The sequence below is a fragment of the Sciurus carolinensis genome, chromosome 3, assembly GCF_902686445.1.
Source record: "Sciurus carolinensis chromosome 3, mSciCar1.2, whole genome shotgun sequence".
Taxonomy (NCBI): domain Eukaryota; kingdom Metazoa; phylum Chordata; class Mammalia; order Rodentia; family Sciuridae; genus Sciurus; species Sciurus carolinensis.
In genome coordinates this window covers 160,939,300-160,958,938 of record NC_062215.1, presented here as the reverse complement: position 1 = coordinate 160,958,938, position 19,639 = coordinate 160,939,300, and the positions used below count along the sequence as shown (strand labels likewise).

Sequence of the window (19,639 nt, the reverse complement as noted above, 5' to 3'; positions counted from 1 at the left end):
GTGACTATTCATACATGCATAGCTTAATATTTCTTAGCTCTTGAGCAGTAGATATTAGAGAAAAGATTTAAGCTTAACTTTTTCTTGAAGAAGACAGAATCTTTAAAAAAAAAAAAAAAAAAAAACTAAGTGTCTTCCTTATGTTCTTCATACCTCCCTCTGCCCCTAGCAATACTGGGAAATTGAATCCAAGGCCTCCTGAATGCTTGGCAGTCACTGCACCTCTGAGCTGCATCCCCATTTCTTGATATTTTTTTAATGTGTTTTTATTTTTCATTGTTCTACTAGGGTGACGTTCCTTCTGTTGAATACCTCTTGCAAAATGGAAGTGACCCGAATGTTAAAGACCATGCTGGATGGACACCATTGGTAGTTTTTGTTTTGTTTGTGGTGCTGGGTATCTACTTGTTTTTTATTCTCCTTCTCTCTGTTTATAGTTCTTAAAGTTTATAGTTATATGTTGTCCATATATCATCCTCTGCCACCTATACCCTCTTGTTTTAGAATGAAGAATTTATGTTTTCACCAAGTATAAGAGTAATTATTTTCCATCTAACTTTTCAAATTGTGACAGGCAAGAAATTGGCTGCCTTTTGACTATGTTTAGATTTAGGAATCCAGTTACACAACATTGCTGAATTTAACTAATGTATAGAGTTAATGAACATCAGGTTTCATTCTACCGCGTGGCATGTCAATGGAACCTAATTTTGAGGAACAAAGAGAAATGAGAAGGACTGAGTGTGGAATGTGGTCACAGGGGAGTGCCTCTTACTTAGGATCTATCTTAACCTCACTTATACCCTGTCCAGTTGCAAATAGAGGCAGCAGAGAAAGCTTTGTTTATGTTAATTAAGTATCTTACGTCTTTGCTTATTATTAACATAAATGCAATGTGAAGAATACTTTGGAAAAAATGATAAAAATACTTAGAAACAAATGCTACATGGGTTAATTACATTAAGACAAAAGCATGATGTTTGAACGTAGGTATAAAGTGTCAGCAAATGAGTGCTTGCCTTTATCCTGTAAATAAGAAGTTAAGCAGAGAAATTAGGAGGCTCTTATTTGGCTAGGTGCAAAAAAGGTTGAAAGGTTTATGACTTTTCCTTGGCAAATTCTTAAGCGGGAGGGTTTAGTGTGGATCATAATCACTTTATTGTTTAGATTCCAAACGCTGGTTAAACTTTTTAAACAAAAGTTAATTTTTTTTTTTTTTTAAATACCACTAAGGCAACTTGTAGTAAAGGTCAGTGAGTATTTTCAAGGATCTGATGCCTAGTTTGAGTTCCTTTCTCCTAGATATAGACTTAGACATGTTGAATGTGATGTTGCCTATTCTGAATTGACATGTGCTAAAGAAAACACAGTATACTAGAGATTTATAAGAATACAATATAGTGACATTATTGGCAGCTCATTAGACATAAGGAAAGATTTGCATGTAATACATATTTGAATATTCCATTATTACCAGTTCTGTTATTTATTTAGTAAGCTGTTTCAAATGCCTATTGTGTCTTAGTTCTGTTATCACTAACACCAGCCATCCAACAACCTAGCTTCAGCAGAGAACTTGTCTTGTAATTAACTCTTAGGCCGTTCACTCTGCTGGGTGCTCCTGTCCATGTGCTGGCCCACCATTTAGTGTTGACCTGATATGGTACATTTTCTTCAGCCTTAGAGAATTTCAGCCTTTATACATGGTCTGGTTGTTAAATACCAGGTCTTTTTTCCATAGTGTTTTAAAAGTATTGTGGAACAATTTAGGAGGACTGGTTGGTTAAAGCTGCATTTTCTTTAAAACAACAAAGAAGAGTGCTTTACCTAGGGCTCTTCTTTTCACCTAAATAGCACAGATTTAAATTACCATATATCTTACCACAAAGATGATTCATTCATAGTGTCTTCATCAACCCTTTCGTCTTTATGAGTGTTTAGGTAAGGATAAATTTACTGACTGAGGTTCCCATTTATTTCTCTATAAAGTGTGGCATTATTATATTATCCTTTACTTTTCCTCATCGCACCCCTCCACCCCCACTTTTCTTTTTTAACTGAATTAGCATGAAGCCTGTAATCATGGGCACCTGAAGGTAGTGGAATTGCTGCTCCAGCATAAGGCATTGGTGAACACCACTGGCTACCAGAATGACTCGCCACTTCATGATGCTGCTAGGAATGGGCACATGGATATAGTCAGGTTGTTACTGTCCTATGGAGCTTCCCGGAATGCAGTGTAAGTAGTCCTCTTGAATATTGCTTTTAATTGTCTTGTATTCCCAAATCAGGGTACATGATGAAGCAAAGACTGTTCTACCCAAGTTGATGTTTTCCTTGCTTTTCCATAACTAGAGTTAAATGTGACCATTACATTCCATATTTTAAATCAGCATTTTTTTTTTTTAATGATGCTTACATATTGGAGATTTGCCCTATTTTTTCAGAAACAGTTGTCAAATCCATTTTGGAAACTTTATTTTATGGACAAATTCCCTTAGTGTTTGTATTCTGTAGATTGATTCATGCTTATTTATAAAAAGTTATAGACTTAATTATATTTATGCTATCAAGATTCTTTAGAATTAGTTTAAGTACTACATTTCTTTGTGCCTTTTCTGCATATTTACTATAACAACAGTTAAAATATATAAGATTTCAGATATTAGGCAAGTGCAGTTGAGTTATTTCCTAGATTTTTCACATTATTCAAATGAGGCTCTGAGTAAATTGTTTTGCAGTGTCAGGGCACAGAGGCACATTAGTGAATGCTGGCGGCTGCATTTTAAAATTGCTATTGTCAGGAGTATCACAAGCAAATGCCGTATGTAGATTTTATATCTTTAATCTGTAACTTGGCTCATGTCTCCCTATATATTATTTTACTCTTTTCAGTTAATTAGGTAGTTGAAATGAAAATACCACAATTGCCTCTCTGTGCCCCAGTTGCTTATATAGGTTTTGAAAGAGCACACAAAAGTCAGGCTTACCCTATTTACAGAGGAAAATAACAATTGGAAAATGCAGAGCTTCAAGGTTGTAATTTTTTATAGGTAACAATTTAACATAATTGAAAAACAAAATAATAATGTAAGAATGTACCGTACCTTGGTGCTTTTAGTTTCAGTAAGTGTGTCTAATTGCCTTTATTTCTCTTCACAAGTCATAAGATATTTGGGGGTTGGGGCATACATATATATATATTTTATTTTTCTCTCTCTGTGTGTGTGTGTGTGTGTGTGTGTGTGTGTGTGTACGTGAATCTAACAGAGATATCTGTGTTTATATAAGGACCTAACAGATGTGACCCTCCCATGGGTGTAGCAAGCCATTTGATAAAGCAAATGGTTTCTTGGGTCAGGTGAAACTGAATAGTTTCCATCCTGGGGTTCTTAAATCAGCCATGACTACTTTAATGAATGGAGCACTGGTCAGGGTGTTAGGGAATCCAACTTTTATTTGTGACTCCATTATTGACTTTATAGCCTTAGGCAGGTTAATTTCTGTGCCTTGGTGTCCTCACCTATAAAACATGGGTGATGCCTGCTGCTTTTCTATTTCTTCAAAGCATAGTGAGAATTAATGAGCCAAAACACAGAGCCTGTCTTTGTGGATTGTACACCATGATTCTTCACTGCAGTGTGAGAACTTATTAATATACAAGAAATGAGTATGAGACAGTGAGTGGGCCTGCCTTATAGGTGTCTTCTCAGAGACAACAAGCGCCTGTTTTAAATATGCTGAAGTGAAGTGGCAGACTTAGGTATACGTGTAGCCAAGCAGTGCCCAGTAGACCTTTCTGTGGTGATGGAAATGTTTATGTCAATGCTGGACAGTCAGTGGCCAATAACTACTGAAAATGGAACTTGAAAATTAGCTATTGCTACCAAGAAACTGTATTTTAAAATGTCTTTAATTTTTAATTAATTTAAATACATGTGCAAAGTGACTCAACTGTTGGGCAGGTAGTTGATACAGATAGGGCACTTGGGAAGTAGGGTTTATTCGACAAAAGAGGATGGGATTGATATTGGATAAAAGATAGCGGTCAGATGAAGATGTAAATGTAATCCTTGGGCACAATAGTGTGGTCTCTGTTATATTTTCTTTTGTAGACTATTGATTATCATACTGAAATACTCTCCCTGTGGTTTTTTGCTTTTTGTTTGATAGTAGTTCTTGTTCACCTAATTGGTTTTACCAGTGTCCTGCTGGCCTCCTCCTTTTCAGATTGCTTTTCTTTAATTCATTACCCATTCTTCAGCCTGAGTACTTTCAAAAAATACAAGTTCAGCCAGATCAGGTATTTACTTAAAACTCTTCACTGCCTCCTTCTTGATGTTTTTAAAATAAACTTTAAACTCCAAAATATGGTTTATAAAACCCTAGGTGGTCTGGCACTACTTACTCTCTAGCATTGTCTGTCTTACCATTGTTCCTCCCATCCTGCTTTCATATAAGCATTTAAATTGTTTTTTTTTTTAGTTGTTGATTGACCTTAATTTATCTATATGTGGTGTTGAGACTCGAACCCAGTGCCTCACACGTTAGGCAAGTGTTCTACCGCTGAGCCACAACCCCAGCCCTTTAAGTATTTTTTGTTGTAGCCTTTCTGAATCTTTATGTACTTAAATTGTGCCAGACTATTGTAAAAGCTTTTATATATGTTTTCTGCTTCTGCTCTGGAATTTTCATTTTTGTAGTCAGTTTCTCATTCTTTGAGTTTCATCTTAGATACCACTTCCTTTCAGTTGCTTTTCTTGATTCCTTGTTTTTGTTTATAGTGGTTCCCTGGTCACAGAGTTTAGGTGCTGGTATATTTACTTTATATTATCTTCTTTTTAGGTTGTATGCTTTATAGATCAGGGATCACGTCTGCCTTCCCAGGCTCTGCCAAGTGCCAAATGTAGTCTGTACCCACATTTATGTGTGGAGAGAGTCATTAAGATGTGGTATATTTTTTCTTCTCTTTTGATAAAAAGTCAGATGAGATGAGAATAAAAATTGCCTCCTTTTGCTACCATCTTCACTATAAGCATGACAAGTATGTCTAAAATCAAGTTCCTATAAACAATACCTTTTTTTTTAAATGGTAAAGGAACTAGTTACTGTTGTTTGAATAAATGTCATGTGCTCCCTGGGCAGAATTCTTTGTCTCTTGTCCTGTTGGCATCCATGGTATGTTACCTTTTCAGGATTGAGGATTGTGACTACCCAAGGTAATTCTTATAGTATCAGCACTTTTAAGGCCATTTTATCCCCCTTTCCATTTGCCAGTGTTATAAAGACTGTCGTCCTGAGTGTAGAGGAAACTCGTTCTTGTCCTTTTCTCCATTTTCTAAGGAATCCATGGGAAAGGGACACTGGGACTTGGAGATGGTGGGAGTCACCACTCTGCTTGTTTTGCCTAAAGCTCTTGCTTCCTTTCAGCCATCACTGTCTCAGACTCTGGATTCTTAATTGGCAAGCGTGTTTTTCTTTCTTTCTTTTTATTTTCTTTAAGGAAATTTGCATCAAACAAACAAACGTGCATGTGTTTCCCTGGCCTGATTATAGATAACCTCTGAGGTCATTATACAGACTGGTTCCATGCTGCTTTTCCAAACTTCCTGCTTCTGAGCTTGGCCTGGGGACCAACCTCTGCATAACAGAGCCCATTTCATTGCCTTTCTTTTCAACAAAATACACTTTTTGCTGGGCACAGCAATGCATGTGTGTAATCCCAGTGACTCAGGAGGCTGATGCAGGAGGATTTCAAGTTCAAAACCAACCTCAGTAATTTGGCGAGACCTTAAGTAGCTTAGTGAGATACTGTCTCAAAGAAAATAAAAAGGGCTGGGTAAAGCATCCCTAGGTTCAATCTCTAGTACAAAAGAAAAAGAAAAAAAATTAAAAAGATCATTCCTTGGTGATCCTCTGGGTATGTGGAATGCTGCCCATTTTAAATAGGACCTTTTTTCCTTTGGTCCTGCTACACTTAGTGTAGCTATACTAAGTGGGAAAATAGTCATCCTAGTTAATTCTTCCATTTTCTCCCCTTCTGTCTGCTCCTTCTCTTTTCTTCTGAGTATCGTTTTTTTCTTATTTCTTTTCCCTCTGATGTTTAAAATACCTCCTCATGGCTCAGAATGGAGCTGATATTCTTCTGGATTTGATATTGGTCTGAAACACATAGATTGAAATCTGAAGTAGTTTTTACTGAACTTGGTGCTTGGTTGAAAAATGAGACAGGGAAGGTTCTTAGGCAAAGCACTAGAGGAATAGAGAGAAGCTCTGACTCAGGGAAAGGGTTTAGAGACATCACAAGCCGATTAGTGCTTTCTTGGAACCTAACATTGTTTCCCCAGGAGGGGCCAGACTGTTTCTCTGAGAGTCAGATGAAATTCACAATTCACCCCAGCACCATCTAATCTTCAATCCAGTGTCTTATCTCTGGGTTTCTAGCTATGGCCAATGTCAGCTATTTTATTTTTTATTATAAAGTGCCTGTTTGATCTTGGTTCCACACATGATTTTTCTTTATTAAAATCTTTTTTATTTTTACAGACTGCATTTTGATTCATTGTACACAAATGGGGTACAGCTTTTCATTTCTATGGTTGTACACGATGTAGATTCACACCATTCATGTAATCATACATATACATAGGGTAATACTGTTTCTTTTTCCATTGTCAGTTGAAGGACATCTTGCTTGGTTCCACAATCTTGATATTATGAATTGAGCTGCTATGAACATTGATGTTGCTGCATCACTGTAGTATGCTGACTTTAAGTCCTTTGGGTATAAACTAAAGAGTGGGATAGTTGGGTCAAATGGTGGGTCCATTGGAAGTTTTCTGAGGAATCTCCATACTGCTTTCCAGAGTGATTGCACCAATTTGGAACTCCACCAGCAATGTACGAGTGTGCCTTTCTCCCCACATCCACTCCAACACTTACACTATTGCTTGTGTTCTTGATAATAGCCATTCTAATTGGAGTTAGATGAAATCTTAGGGTGGTTTTAATTTGCATTTCTCTAATTACCAGGAATGATGAGCACTTTTTCATTTATTTGTTGATCACCTGTGTATCTTCTTCTGTGAAGTGTCTGCCCATTTCCTTAGCCCATTTGTTGATTTAGTTCTTTGTATTTTTGGTGTAAAGTTTTTTAAGTTCTTTGTAAACTTTGGAGATTAGTGCTGTCTGAAGTGTGTGTGGAAAAGATTTTCTCCCACTCTGTAGGTTCTCTTTTCACATTATGGATTGTTTCCTGTTCTGAGAAAAATCTTTTTAGTTTGAATCTATCCCATTTATTGATTCTTGCTTTTATTTCTTGTGCTATGAGGGTCTTGTTAAGGAAATCTGGTCCTAAGCCAACATGATGTAGATTAAGGCCTACTTTTTCTTCTGTTTGATGAAGGGTCTCAGGTCTAACTCCTGGATCTTTGATCCATTTTGAGTTGAGTTTTGTACAGGGTGAGAGATAGGGGTTTAATTTCATTTTACTGCATATGGAATTCCAGTTTTCCCAGCACCATTTGTTGAAGAGGCTATCTTTTCTCCATTGTAAGTTTTTGGCACCTTTGTCTAGTATGAGATAACTATACTTATGTGGGTATATCTCTGTGTCTTCTATCCTGTACCATTGGTCTGTCTATTTTGGTGCCGATACCATGCTGTTTTTGTTACTATTGCTTTATAGTAGAGTTTAAGGTCTGGTATTGTGATACCTCCTGCTTCACTTTTTCTGCTTAGGATCGTTTTGAGTATTCGAGGTCTCTTATTCTTCCAGATGAAGATCATGATTGCTTTCTCTATTTCAATGAGGAATGTCATTGGGATTTTAGTTGGAATTGCAATCTGTATAGTTCCTTGGTGTGTGTGTGTGTTTGTGTGTGTATATATATATATATATGTGTATATATATATATATATATATATATATATATATTTTTTTTTTTTTTTTTTTGCGGTGCTGGGGATCGAACCCAGGGTCTTGTACTTGCAAGACAAGCACTCTACCGATTGAGCTATCTCCACAGCCCAGTAGTGCCTTGGTAGAATGGCCATTTTGACAATATTAATTCTGCCTATCCAAGAACATGGGAGATCTTCCCATCTTCTAAGGTCTTCTTCAATTTCTTTCTTTAATGTTCTATAGTTTTCCGTGTAGAGATCTTTCAACCTCTTTTGTTAGATTGATTCCCAAGTATTTTATTTATTTATTTTTTTGAGGCTATTGTGAACGGAGTTGTTTTCCTCATTTCCCTTTCAAATGTTTCATCACTTATGTATAAAAATGCTTTAGATTTATGCATGTTGATTTTATATCCTGCTATTTTGCTGAATTCATTTATGAGGTCTAGAAGTTTTCTGGTGGAGGTTTTTGGATCTTCTAAATACAGAATCATGTCATCAACAAATAGTGACAGCTTGAGTTCCTCTTTTCCTATTCCCTTTAATATCCTATTTCCTTTAATTTCTTTGGTCTGTCTAATTGCTCTGGCTAGTATTTCAAGGATGATGTTGAATAGAAGTGGTGAAAGAGGGCATCCCTGCCTTGTTCTAGTTTTGAAAGGAAATGCTTTCAGTTTTTCTCCATTAAGGATGATGTTGGTTGTGGGCTTAGCATAAATAGCCTTTACAATGTTGAGGTATGTTCCTGTTTTTTTCTAGTGTTTTGAGCATGAACACTTTCTCTGCATCAATTAAAATAACCATATAATTCTTAACCTTAAGTTTTCTTTTCTTTTCTCTACTTCTTATATCTTTTTTTTTTTTTTTACTCTTGAACTCTTCTCAGTAACCAGAAGGGGCAACAGCTATTTATTGAGGTTATTCTGGTTATTTGGTTCTTTTCATGCCCTAGTTAATTGGATGCTTTATGAATAAATATAACTTATTCCTGATATATAGAAAAACTGTTGATTTTAGTCCCTTTCTTTTCTATCCAGCCAACACCTTGCTATCCTGTGTGAAGGATATCATCATGATTTATTAATTTTCATTTCTTACTGCAATTGTCAAAGTATGTGGGGAGAATTATGGTAAAATAATGGTGATAGCTTATTTGCTTTGTCCTTTTTGTAAATCCTAAGTTTACAATCAGTTTTGACATTGATATTATAAATATTATATTCTTTGTTGTTCTGTGGAAGTTTCCTTCTATTTGTTTTACTGTTATTTTAACAAGACTATTTTAAGTTATTAAATGGCTTTCATATTATATGAAATGATCCTGTATTTTCTGCATGTTGATTTCACAAAAACATGAGACCCGTCTTGTGTTTAATGTTGAACCATTCTTGAATTCTGAAGATAAACTTGGTGTAGTGTATTGTTATTATTATTATCATCATTACTATTCTAGTTCTTTCTTTTTTCTTTTTTGAGACAGGGTCTCATTATGATGCCCAGGCTGGCTTTAAACTCTTAGGCTCAACCCTTCTACCTAGCTTCATGAGTAGCTGGGATTATAGGCATATGCCATGGCACACAACTTCTTCAAACAAATATTTATGTCAGTTTGCTAGGATTTTTGCATAATTATAAGTTACAATGATTTGTGATTTTTTAATGTTTTGCCTTCAGATTTTGATATCAAAATTATACTCGTAACTTTTTAAAAGTAATCAAAATGCTTTCAGTCCTTTTTTCTTCTGAATCATGAATAGAGTATCTTGCAGAAATCAGCTTGTACCCTGATGTGGCACAACATTATCTATTTTGATAACTTACATATTATATAATTTTTAAAGATCTTCAATTTTGTTACTAGTGATATCACTCTGAAATACTAATTAACTAATAGAAGAATCAGGCACTAAAGAGAAGATGGACTTTTTTTTATCCCACTAAGTTTATGCTTACATAGTCCCTGTGGGACTATAAAAACAAACTGCCTGTTTTGCAGTTTTATCTCAGGCTGTGATTTTTCAGGAGGATGCCCAAGAAGACTACTGAACTGATGCTTAGCATTGAACACACCAATGAGATGGGGGTCTGTGAGGAAATATTGTCCCTGTTTTTTTTCCCACATATTTATTGTTGATACCGCAAACCCATAAAACTTGAAGTCTTCTTTATGTATTTTTTAATCAGATGTTATGGTAGTTTTTTGTGTACTGAATGCTAAAAAAAATTATCTGTTTTCACATATTTCAGGACCCTGCAGCTAAAGTATTTGTTGATTTTCATTAAACTGTATGTATAAGGAAGTGATAGTTTATAGAGTTCCTGCTGAAAGCATGTTGACAAACAGTCCGGATCCTCATACCAAGTGCAAATTCTTATTCAGTATCCATTACATTTTCTTCCTTTACATTCTAATACATTCTGAGAAATGACCTCGTTAGGTGATTTCATTGTTATGTGAGCATCCTGTCCTACATAAACTACGATGGCTGTGACATCATTAGGCAGTATAATCTCATAGGACCAGTGATATATATGTGGTCTGGTGTTGACCAAAATGGCATTATATAGTGCATATCTGTATTTTCATTGAACTTTACAACTTTTCTGCTGCTGTAAGAATTTTAGTTTGAATTATTCCAGTTAGGGGTGAAGAAAACTATAGAAGGAGTAGAGAAGTAAAATTTTTGTAATATAGTTCTGGGGGAGAGGAGGGCAGGGGAGACAAAGTCCAGCCTCAGAGTTATTTTAGATGTCTTTAGGAGAGAGAAAAGCTCGTAGAAGAGATCTGAGGGAGCCAGAGTAGCAAATTTTAATGTTCTATTATTAGACTGTAATGAATGATACCAAGACCACAAGACCTTAAATATTAGACACAGTGCTTAAGAACTATCTTTTCAGTAGTGATTTATAAAATGTAAAGATAGCCTTTTTGTAGCCCAGAAAGTAGGGAGAGTCAACAGCTCAGTAATATATTTAGGTAATTGAATGTTTATGGAAGACCAGATATAGAAAAAGAAAGAATGGAATATTATCCCTGCAAATCCAACTGAATTAAAAAACTTCTTGAGTGTGGGAAGAAGGAAATCTTGAAATCTTATAAGGCACTATAGCTAAGAATTAACCACATATAGCACAAATTTAAAATATCACTGATACTCTTTGTCATCTTCATTATTTAATTTATAGGTTCATCAGTGATGTCTTCCTAACCCTATTTTTTCCCATAGAGGCTATGCTGTGACTATGAATTTTCCTATTGCAATGTTTTGGGGCTCCGAGCCATTATGGAGGGAATGACAATGCAATAGAAAGTTATGTCTCTATTTCAGATTTTATCTTTTGTTTTGAATTAATTTAAATATTTTCATATCTTACTGTGAAGTCACGTTTTACTAGCTTATAATGTGTTTTGAGCTTTATGTAAACTTTTTAAAGATGGTGTTTTACATTTAAATAGTGTTAATTCATTTAAACGTGAATTTACTTGTTTTTCGCTTAAGTAATTTACCTTTCTGAACTAAGAATTCATTGCCCAAGAGGAAAGATTAGTTCTATTTTTATCTGAGATATTTCTATTTTTATCTGAGATATAGAGAAAGAAGTTTATATCTTTTATAGTATTTGTTATCTGGGAATTTTTGTATTGATAGCTGTTCAAATCCTCATTGTCTGTCCATCTTCCCCACTTCTTTCTGTACATCTCAAATGCTTTTTATTTTATTCTTTTTTTAAAAAATAACAGCTATGTAGGATTTAGGAGTTGGTGTTTGGTCTGCTATTAACAGACTTCCCCTGGCAGGACATTGCATTCTTAACTAGAAAATATTATATGGATCATTGGACCTATTAATTGTCTCCCTGCCCTAGTTAATTCTTTAAAAAGTGAATCACCTACAACAAGGATAATTATTGTTTTACAGCTTTAAAAAAATGTTAACTTTTTTCAGTGATTGTACATTTTTTTCTGCTCACAGCAAGCAAAATGACTTGAAAATCTAAATATATTGCAATTTTGTAATTATTCATAAAGGATTTCATTCATGGACTGTTGGCCTCCTGTCGTGGGTGACAGGTTTAGCATTAGTAAAAATGCCTTTTTTGTATTTGCTTTTGCTGATTGGATGATCTGAATGTTTGAGTATAAATTCAAATTTGTATTTCTTCCTTTTTACTAGTGGGGTTTCTCACTCAGTGCACGGTTGCAGGCAGTGCTACAGGAAAAGGACATTAAAGGATTTTACTGCATTGTGAACTTTACCCTTGGGGTGAAGTTGAAACATTAAACACCTCAGCTTAACCCTTTCATAATACTTCCTTTTCATTGGTCTAGATGATCAGAAAAATTCTGTTAGGAAAAGGATTTTCAGTTACCTTCTTACACTCTTAGATTGTACCAAACAAAATGGAAATTTATTTTCACTGTAATATTCAGAAAACATGCTTCTCTACTTTTCCCTTACCAGACATTCAAATTATCATTATAAACCTGCATGATGTATGTCATACAATTGGGGGAAATGATATATTCCAGATATAACTATGTTCCCTTACTTTCCTTTTTTATCTGTCTTCTAAAAATGCAATCTGTCATTGTTAAGGCAGTTCCTGACACGTACGTCTGTCAGGCAGTGTTTTAAGTGTTTTTGATGTATTAACTCATTTCATCCTTGTAATTTTAGAAGATAGTCTATATTGTTATCTCCATTTTACAGATGAGGAAGCAGAGGCACAAGAGGTCAAGTGAATTGTCTAAAGTTACACAACTTTTGATGTGCATAGCTAGAACTTAAGGTTCCTATCTCTTTTCCTATCTTCTGTGTTTCTGATTTGCTGTGCTACCTCACTTAAGACCTTCACACACACTTTTCTCTCTATTCTTATTCTACCTTCTCTTCATTCCCTTTCTAGGCCTGGGAACCTTCACCACACTTCAGAGTCCTTCCTGTTTGCTTCTCTCTACTTTGCCCTTGAATCTGTATAGAGATAGGATTGCCTTTTATCTCATTGGTTTTTTAGAACTTAGAAGAGTTCTTGGTACATTAAAAAAAAAAAAAAAAAGTTGTTAAATACATGAGTATTTTCCAAGCTGATTACAAAGACCATGTGTAAGGAAGTGGAATAGCTAAGAATCCTACGGTTGTAACAAATTATTTATTTCCTTTTTTTAATACCTAATTTTAGATGTTGATGGACCTTTATTTTATTCATTTATTTATATGCAGTACTGAGGATCAAACCCAGTGTCTCACTCATACCAAGCAAGTGCTCTACCACTGAGCCCCAGCCCCAAATTATTTATCTTTGAGAGACTGAGACGGGGCAGTATGGAATATTACTGGAAAGAACAAGAGTATGTTACCTTAGTCAAGTCATTGGAACCTGTTCTTCTCTATTTTCTTATCTATAAAACAATGGGCTCATACTGAAATATAATGTCTCTTCAGTGTAACACTGTAACTTGTGAATCAGTGCATGCTGAAAAGTCTGCATCAAATTGCTCTGTGAATCAAAATGGTTTGTTGACTGTGATTGTTATAGATTAGAGTATATATTCATATTAAAATTAATTTTTAAAGTGTCATGTTTACTGCTTTATTAAATTTTTTTGTCATGCAGCATAGTTTTTCTTCTAATGGATCTAAATGCCTATCTTGTGAATTTATCTAATTTTGTATTTATTTATACAAACTGTAGAGCCTATTATAGCTACAGTAAATGATGTATATTTGCATGTGAAAGCATCTTACCCTTATTGATTAATGATTAGGAAATCAACTTTTTAAACTATGAATACGAATACAGAAAAACAGTTGTAAAAACATTCAAATGTGAGTTAAAATATATTCAATTAAAAATTCTCCCTATAATGATTTGGTGTCAGATTGAAATTTCACATCTTTTCCATTGAACTCAGCAGCTTTTGATACTAAATCCTTATGCCTAATGTGAATTCTGAGTCATTTATTTTCATTAAAATTGTGTATCATTAAGGATGTTGAAAAAATTGTTCTACCAGTACATCTATTATGTTAAGAATCAAGTCACACATTTTATTTACTTAGACCCATCTGCATTTATTTTACTAGTAACATATTTGGTCTGAGGCCTGTGGATTATACAGACAATGAAAATATGAAATCATTATTGCTGCTACCAGAGAAGAATGTATCATCCTCAACTAGCCATTGCTCGGTCGTAAGTATGGATTTAGCTTTGGGACATTTATATCTTTTATTGAAATTGGTTATGAAAGGAACATAATAGAAAAATTTCCAGTTAGCAAATTGCTTTCATTCACCAAACAATTATTAAGCACTTCCTTAGTGTTAGCTACAGTGCATTCAGAGATAATCAGAGTAAGACTATCAAGAAATATTTATTGAACCTTCTCCATACTTTAGGCAGCATTCATAAAACAATGAATATGACTGATAGAACCCTTACTTCAAAGAACTTACCTGCTAGTGAGAGGTAGAAAAGAGACAGACTGAATAGATAAGGTCAGAGAACTTAACCTGCTAGTGAGAGATAGAAAAGAGATAGTGAATGTGTAAATACTGTAATAATTATGGTGGTGCTCTTTGTTGCCATGGGGAAGGGATCAGCGTATGCCAATTTTATATCAAATGGAGTAGGTTGTTGGATATATGATTCTGGAACTAAGGAGAGAGAGGTACAAGTGACAAAGATACAAGAGATAAAGTAGAAAGAACACCTCTTTCTTAGGAACTCACAACTAAGTGGGGAATACAGATGTAAAAGCTTTACTACACATTGTAATAAATTTATAATACAAGCACTAAAACTGTACAGTAGAATCAGAGAAGGTAAAAGCAAACTTTGAAGGCTCAGGAAGAACTTCACAGAGAAGGTGATGAGGTGTCTTAAGTCTTTTAAGTTAAGTTTTAGCAGGCTGTTAGAATGCTGTTGGATGCAAATGATAGAAAAGGTTCATCCAATTGTTTAAAGATGGTTTATTATCTTAAAGATAATCCCATTGTAGGATAGCTCTGCCTTGTTTAACACAGCAGTTAAGGACTGCATCAAGTACCCAAATTCTTTATATTTACTTTGCCATCCTCTATTTGTAAGCTGTGTCTTTTTAGTGGTAATAGGATCATTGCCACAATTTCAGATGTGATAGTGGCCAACTGTAAAAGAGGTACTAAAACCTTTCCCAGGGACCTTGTTGCTAATTTCCCAGTGTCTTTATTTGTCAGAATTGGTACTAAATTGGTTTTGACAATACCCTGGGCTTGGAAATGAGGTTAGATCTTGAAGGGTCCATACACGAACAGAATTGGGCTTCTGGTAGTATGGAAGAAGTGAGGAATGGGTTCTGTCTGGACAACCAACGTCGTTTATTTTTCTTGGTCTTAACATAGTGAGGAAAACAGTGTAACTTCTCCAAGAAAAGGAGACATAAAGAAATTCAAGGCACTATAGAGTTTAGTGTGAGAGAAACTAAGGTCTTTTAAAGTGGAATTTGGGGTAAAGAACTCTGTTGGGATCAGCCTGTGAAAGGCCTTGACTTTCCTGATGGCGACTTTGGACTTACTGGGGAACTTTCTGTGTGTTTAACTGGAATGGGGTGGTCTGGAGGACCCATCTATGAGAGGGAAGGGACCGAGGCTGACCGACTGTTGTGGTAGAATTCAGGTGTGAAATGGTGAGGCCTGGAATTGTAGGTGGCGGTAATGATGTGGGGATGGAGAGAAGAAGAGGGGTTTGAGAGAGACACAGATGGTGGACTTACTCTATCTTGGTAACTGTTCAGATGGGGGAAGGGGTAAACTGAAGGACACACCATTCCCAGGAGACTTCTTGTCTAGGAAGGGCAGTGGAGTACTGATTGATGCCTTGTTGAAGTTACAGAGGTGGCCAAGGTAGTTAAAATTTGATGTGGTCATAGGTTTCATCATGGGCTAGTTACCTTTATACCTTGAAAGCTCTTTATCTTCTGCTTTTGACTGCAGCCTTATAAATGGACTCCAAATTATAGTTTTGGAAATGCACTAGAAGAGAACCTAGCAGTCAGTAGTTTGATTTCTTCCTTTTACAAATGAGAAAACTGAGACCTAAAGAGATTGTGCTTTGCCCAGGGTTATTAACCAGACATTAAAAAAATATTTCTTAATGGACCAGTTAGAACTCACATTTCTTAAGTCTTAGGTCAGTTCTCATTCAATTCCACCATACTTAATAAAATTGGTACTTATTTTATTCATTTGTACTTGAACTCTCCTGGCAGAACACAGCATATCTTAAGTTGTCATTTGTCAGTATTCCTTCTATGTAAAAGCTGGATAAAGACCATATTCAGTGTGTCAAAAAAACACATATCTTTATGGTGTTCTTGAAGTCCGAGGACTGCAATGCCTTAAGAAAATAAGGATTTTTATTATTAAATGTGAGAAACCTATCACATGGATATGGCCTTTATCCCTATTTACTGTCTTAGTGGTTGATAACAGGGCTAAGGAAGAGCCGTGCCTGATGACAAGTGTAAGTTGAAATCTGATGACAAGTGTAAGTTGAAATCGTAACTTCTTTATGTACCACCCTTAAGATGTGAGCTCTGAGGTCTGCTGCCCCCAGCCATTGTCTCCTCACCTTCCTCACCTTTTTAAGCCACTTGGGCTGCCTTGCAAAGTCTTGAGTCCACCAGGTGTGTTTTCTTTCAGGTCCTTAACACTACATGTTTTCTTTGTCAGGAGCAGATGTGGGGAGCCAGATGTTCACGTGGCCTATTTTCTCATGCCCTTCCAGTCTGACTCTGTGCCTCTGTCTGTGAAGTAGCACCTCCCAACTCTGCTCACCCATCCCCCTCTGTATTTTCATACCATTGATCATCTGGTATCAGATGTTTTTACTTTATTGTCCCCACCCCCCAACTAGAATATAAACCCTGAGGGCAGGGACTGACTGTCTTATTTACTGTAGTAGCTCTGACATTGAAAACAGTTTCTGACAAATATTAAGGGCTTAATAAGTATTTATTAACTGTGAAGGAGTACTGGAGTGCCTTGTAAGATGCATGCCTGCCGCTGAAACGAGCACAGTGGTGGCTGGGTCTGGAATCCTTTAAATCAGTGATCTAGTTGATTCCGAGAAGCCGCTTCAGGGAATAGCATATGAATGGAAGGGGTGATAAGTATATGTGGCTTTAATTCTTCCACTTCTCATTCAGTATTTTTGTTTTAACTTAAAGTTTATGACTATTTGAACGCATTGCTTTGATTTCGAGAAGCAATCTCTGATCTTAAAGACCTACAAAACCACTGGCCATGTTCTTTGGGGACTTCTCTGCCCATGATCCCTTTTGAGCATCAGCCTTATCCTTTTTATTTTTTCCAGAGTTTTAATCCCACTTTTATAAACTCATTAAGAATAATAATTAAGAAAAGTACCACACTGAATTATTTAAGTAAGAGTTGGTTTAATGCCACTGAACAAAAACATCTGTCTCTATAAAATAATCAGGGTATTGAGCCCTTGGGTTATTTCTTGAACCTCTTTTGAGCCTCATGGTCTGAGACCTTTTCTTATTCAAATAGAATCCCCAGCCCCCATGCTAAGTCCCACCCTAAGTCAAACATGTAGCTTTGGCAGCTGATTGCTTTAGATTTTATAACATCCCTTCACTATGAGAAATTAGCGCTGGTTTCCATTTTTTATGGAAATTTTAAAAACTATGATAGAAAAATGCTTGACCCACTTTGGTAGTTTCCTTAGTACAAATAGTATCACATGCTATATTTAGATATATCTTTCCACTTTTGTGTTTTGTGCAGCGAACTAATTTAGCTGAAGTGGAGTTACATAAGTTGAAAAGTAATGTGTTCTATTTAGAGCTAGTTTTGTGGCACTTATTTGTGTAATTCTCAAGATTTTTTGATATAACTTTTTAAATATAGTAATTTAACAATTATAGAGTATACAGAACACTTTCATGTTATAGTGTTTACAGTGTTTAGTCATGTTTATATCATTTTATAATTTAGTGATTAGGAAAGATACATACAGAAATATGATTATAAAGTGGTGTGGGATATGTACCATGCCCAGTAAAACCTTTGCTATTGGAACTTTCAGTGAATAAGTATGATCATTGAACTTCTAAGTACTGAAGTCTGTTATTTAAAAAAAAAAAAAAAAAAAAAAAGTTTTATGGAAATCTTGAAAAAAAATGACATATGCTTGCTTATTCTACATAGTAGAATCTCAATATATTGAGTGAATGAATTATTGAAATCAAGCCTTTTTATAGATGTAGCCAGCAATTTAGATGTAATATGAATTAGCACTATGCTGCTGCATGAAGTGAATACTGACTTTCTCCCAGCTCTGTGGGCTTGGACCTTCGCTGTTTCCCTCATGCTCTTCAGAGCTTTGGAAAGCCCAGATGCCCAGTATACATACACAGAGGGCCCATGTTACATGTTTGAAAAGGACAGTATTGCATTTGGCATTTTATCCTTTAATACAGCAGTACTGATTTATCTTTTCTTTATGACTGGATTATTACTTCTGTTTCATCAGGTATCTTGGAAATTCATTCTAATTTCATTTATTAAATTTCTATTAGCTGTTCTTTAGCCAATGTCATTGTTTCTTTAAATCTTCCATTTCTAATCTTCAATGATATACATTGGCGCCTTTTCTTTATTTTTGTCTCCTAAGCTCTAAGTAAAAGTATAAATCTTTGTTAGTCAGAATACTACTTCCTCTCTCATGAATGACATGAACTTCTCACTGTTGTGGATCCAATCTCCTAACTTGAATTCTCTTTTCTATTTTCATTTTTCCTTAGCTTTGATAAACATTTGTCTTTGAGGCCATTGTTGTTCTAGAAGCTTCAGTGTTTTTTAACTTTATAGATAATCTCAGTTTCAACTAAATTGAACAAGTTGAGTTTAACACTACTGAATAACTGGAGGAGGGAAAGGGAATTGGTATTTTAATTGATACTTTGAGTTTACTAATGACAGACTAAAGTTTTAAACCCTGTGGAGATCCAGGTTGGTATCAAGGAAGAAGGATGTCCTGGGTAAAGAGAGCTAGCCCAATTTATGTTTTCTTGGGAGGAAAATAAGAGAAAAGTAGTTACTCAAATGTGTTGAACACCAGGGTTGAGAGTATAGGTTTGTTAGATGTTATTGAGAATTATTAAATAGAGTAAGCTAAGTAATGAAATTTAGTCTTCTAGGTTACAGCCTGTTGAATTTCTCTCGTCTTTAAATTTTACTGCTATGGCATTTCTTTTTTTGCTAACAGGTGAACACTGGGCAGCGCAGAGATGGACCGCTTGTGCTTATAGGCAGTGGGCTTTCTTCAGAACAACAGAAAATGCTCAGTGAACTTGCGGCAGTTCTTAAGGCTAAAAAATGTGCTGAGTTTGACAGTACAGGTGAGGATTTTGACTTTATTTTTGGCAGAAAAAATTTTTTAAAATAGGTAATCATTTTTGAAAATTACCTTGGTTAATTTAGATATGCTTTAACCATTGAGATATGTACTTTGTGTCTTGTAAAAATCGAAAATATTTTTATAGTAATAAACTGCATAGGCTTAATGTAGTTACAGAGTGTGAAGTTGAAAACCTTATACATATTTTAGGACAGTATGTCCCAAGAACAAATTTTTGAGTTTGCTAGTGATATTATAGTACTATGCAGTACAATAATTCCTTAGTTATAATTTGAAAATAACGGAAAAATTTGCATTTGCTAATGTG

The 19,639-nt window shown here is 35.3% G+C and overlaps 1 protein-coding gene across 3 annotated transcripts in view; it reads left to right on the top strand.

Moving 5' to 3' along the window:
• Bard1 (BRCA1 associated RING domain 1) overlaps positions 1–19,639 on the top strand; it is a 90,135-nt gene that overhangs the window by 46,035 nt on the left and 24,461 nt on the right. For all 3 annotated transcript variants that reach the window (XM_047547488.1, XM_047547490.1, XM_047547489.1), the window contains 4 exons: positions 289–369; positions 2,067–2,239; positions 13,989–14,097; positions 19,180–19,312. In XM_047547488.1, coding sequence (XP_047403444.1) covers positions 289–369; positions 2,067–2,239; positions 13,989–14,097; positions 19,180–19,312 — 496 coding nt within the window. The remainder of the gene's footprint in view (positions 1–288; positions 370–2,066; positions 2,240–13,988; positions 14,098–19,179; positions 19,313–19,639) is intronic.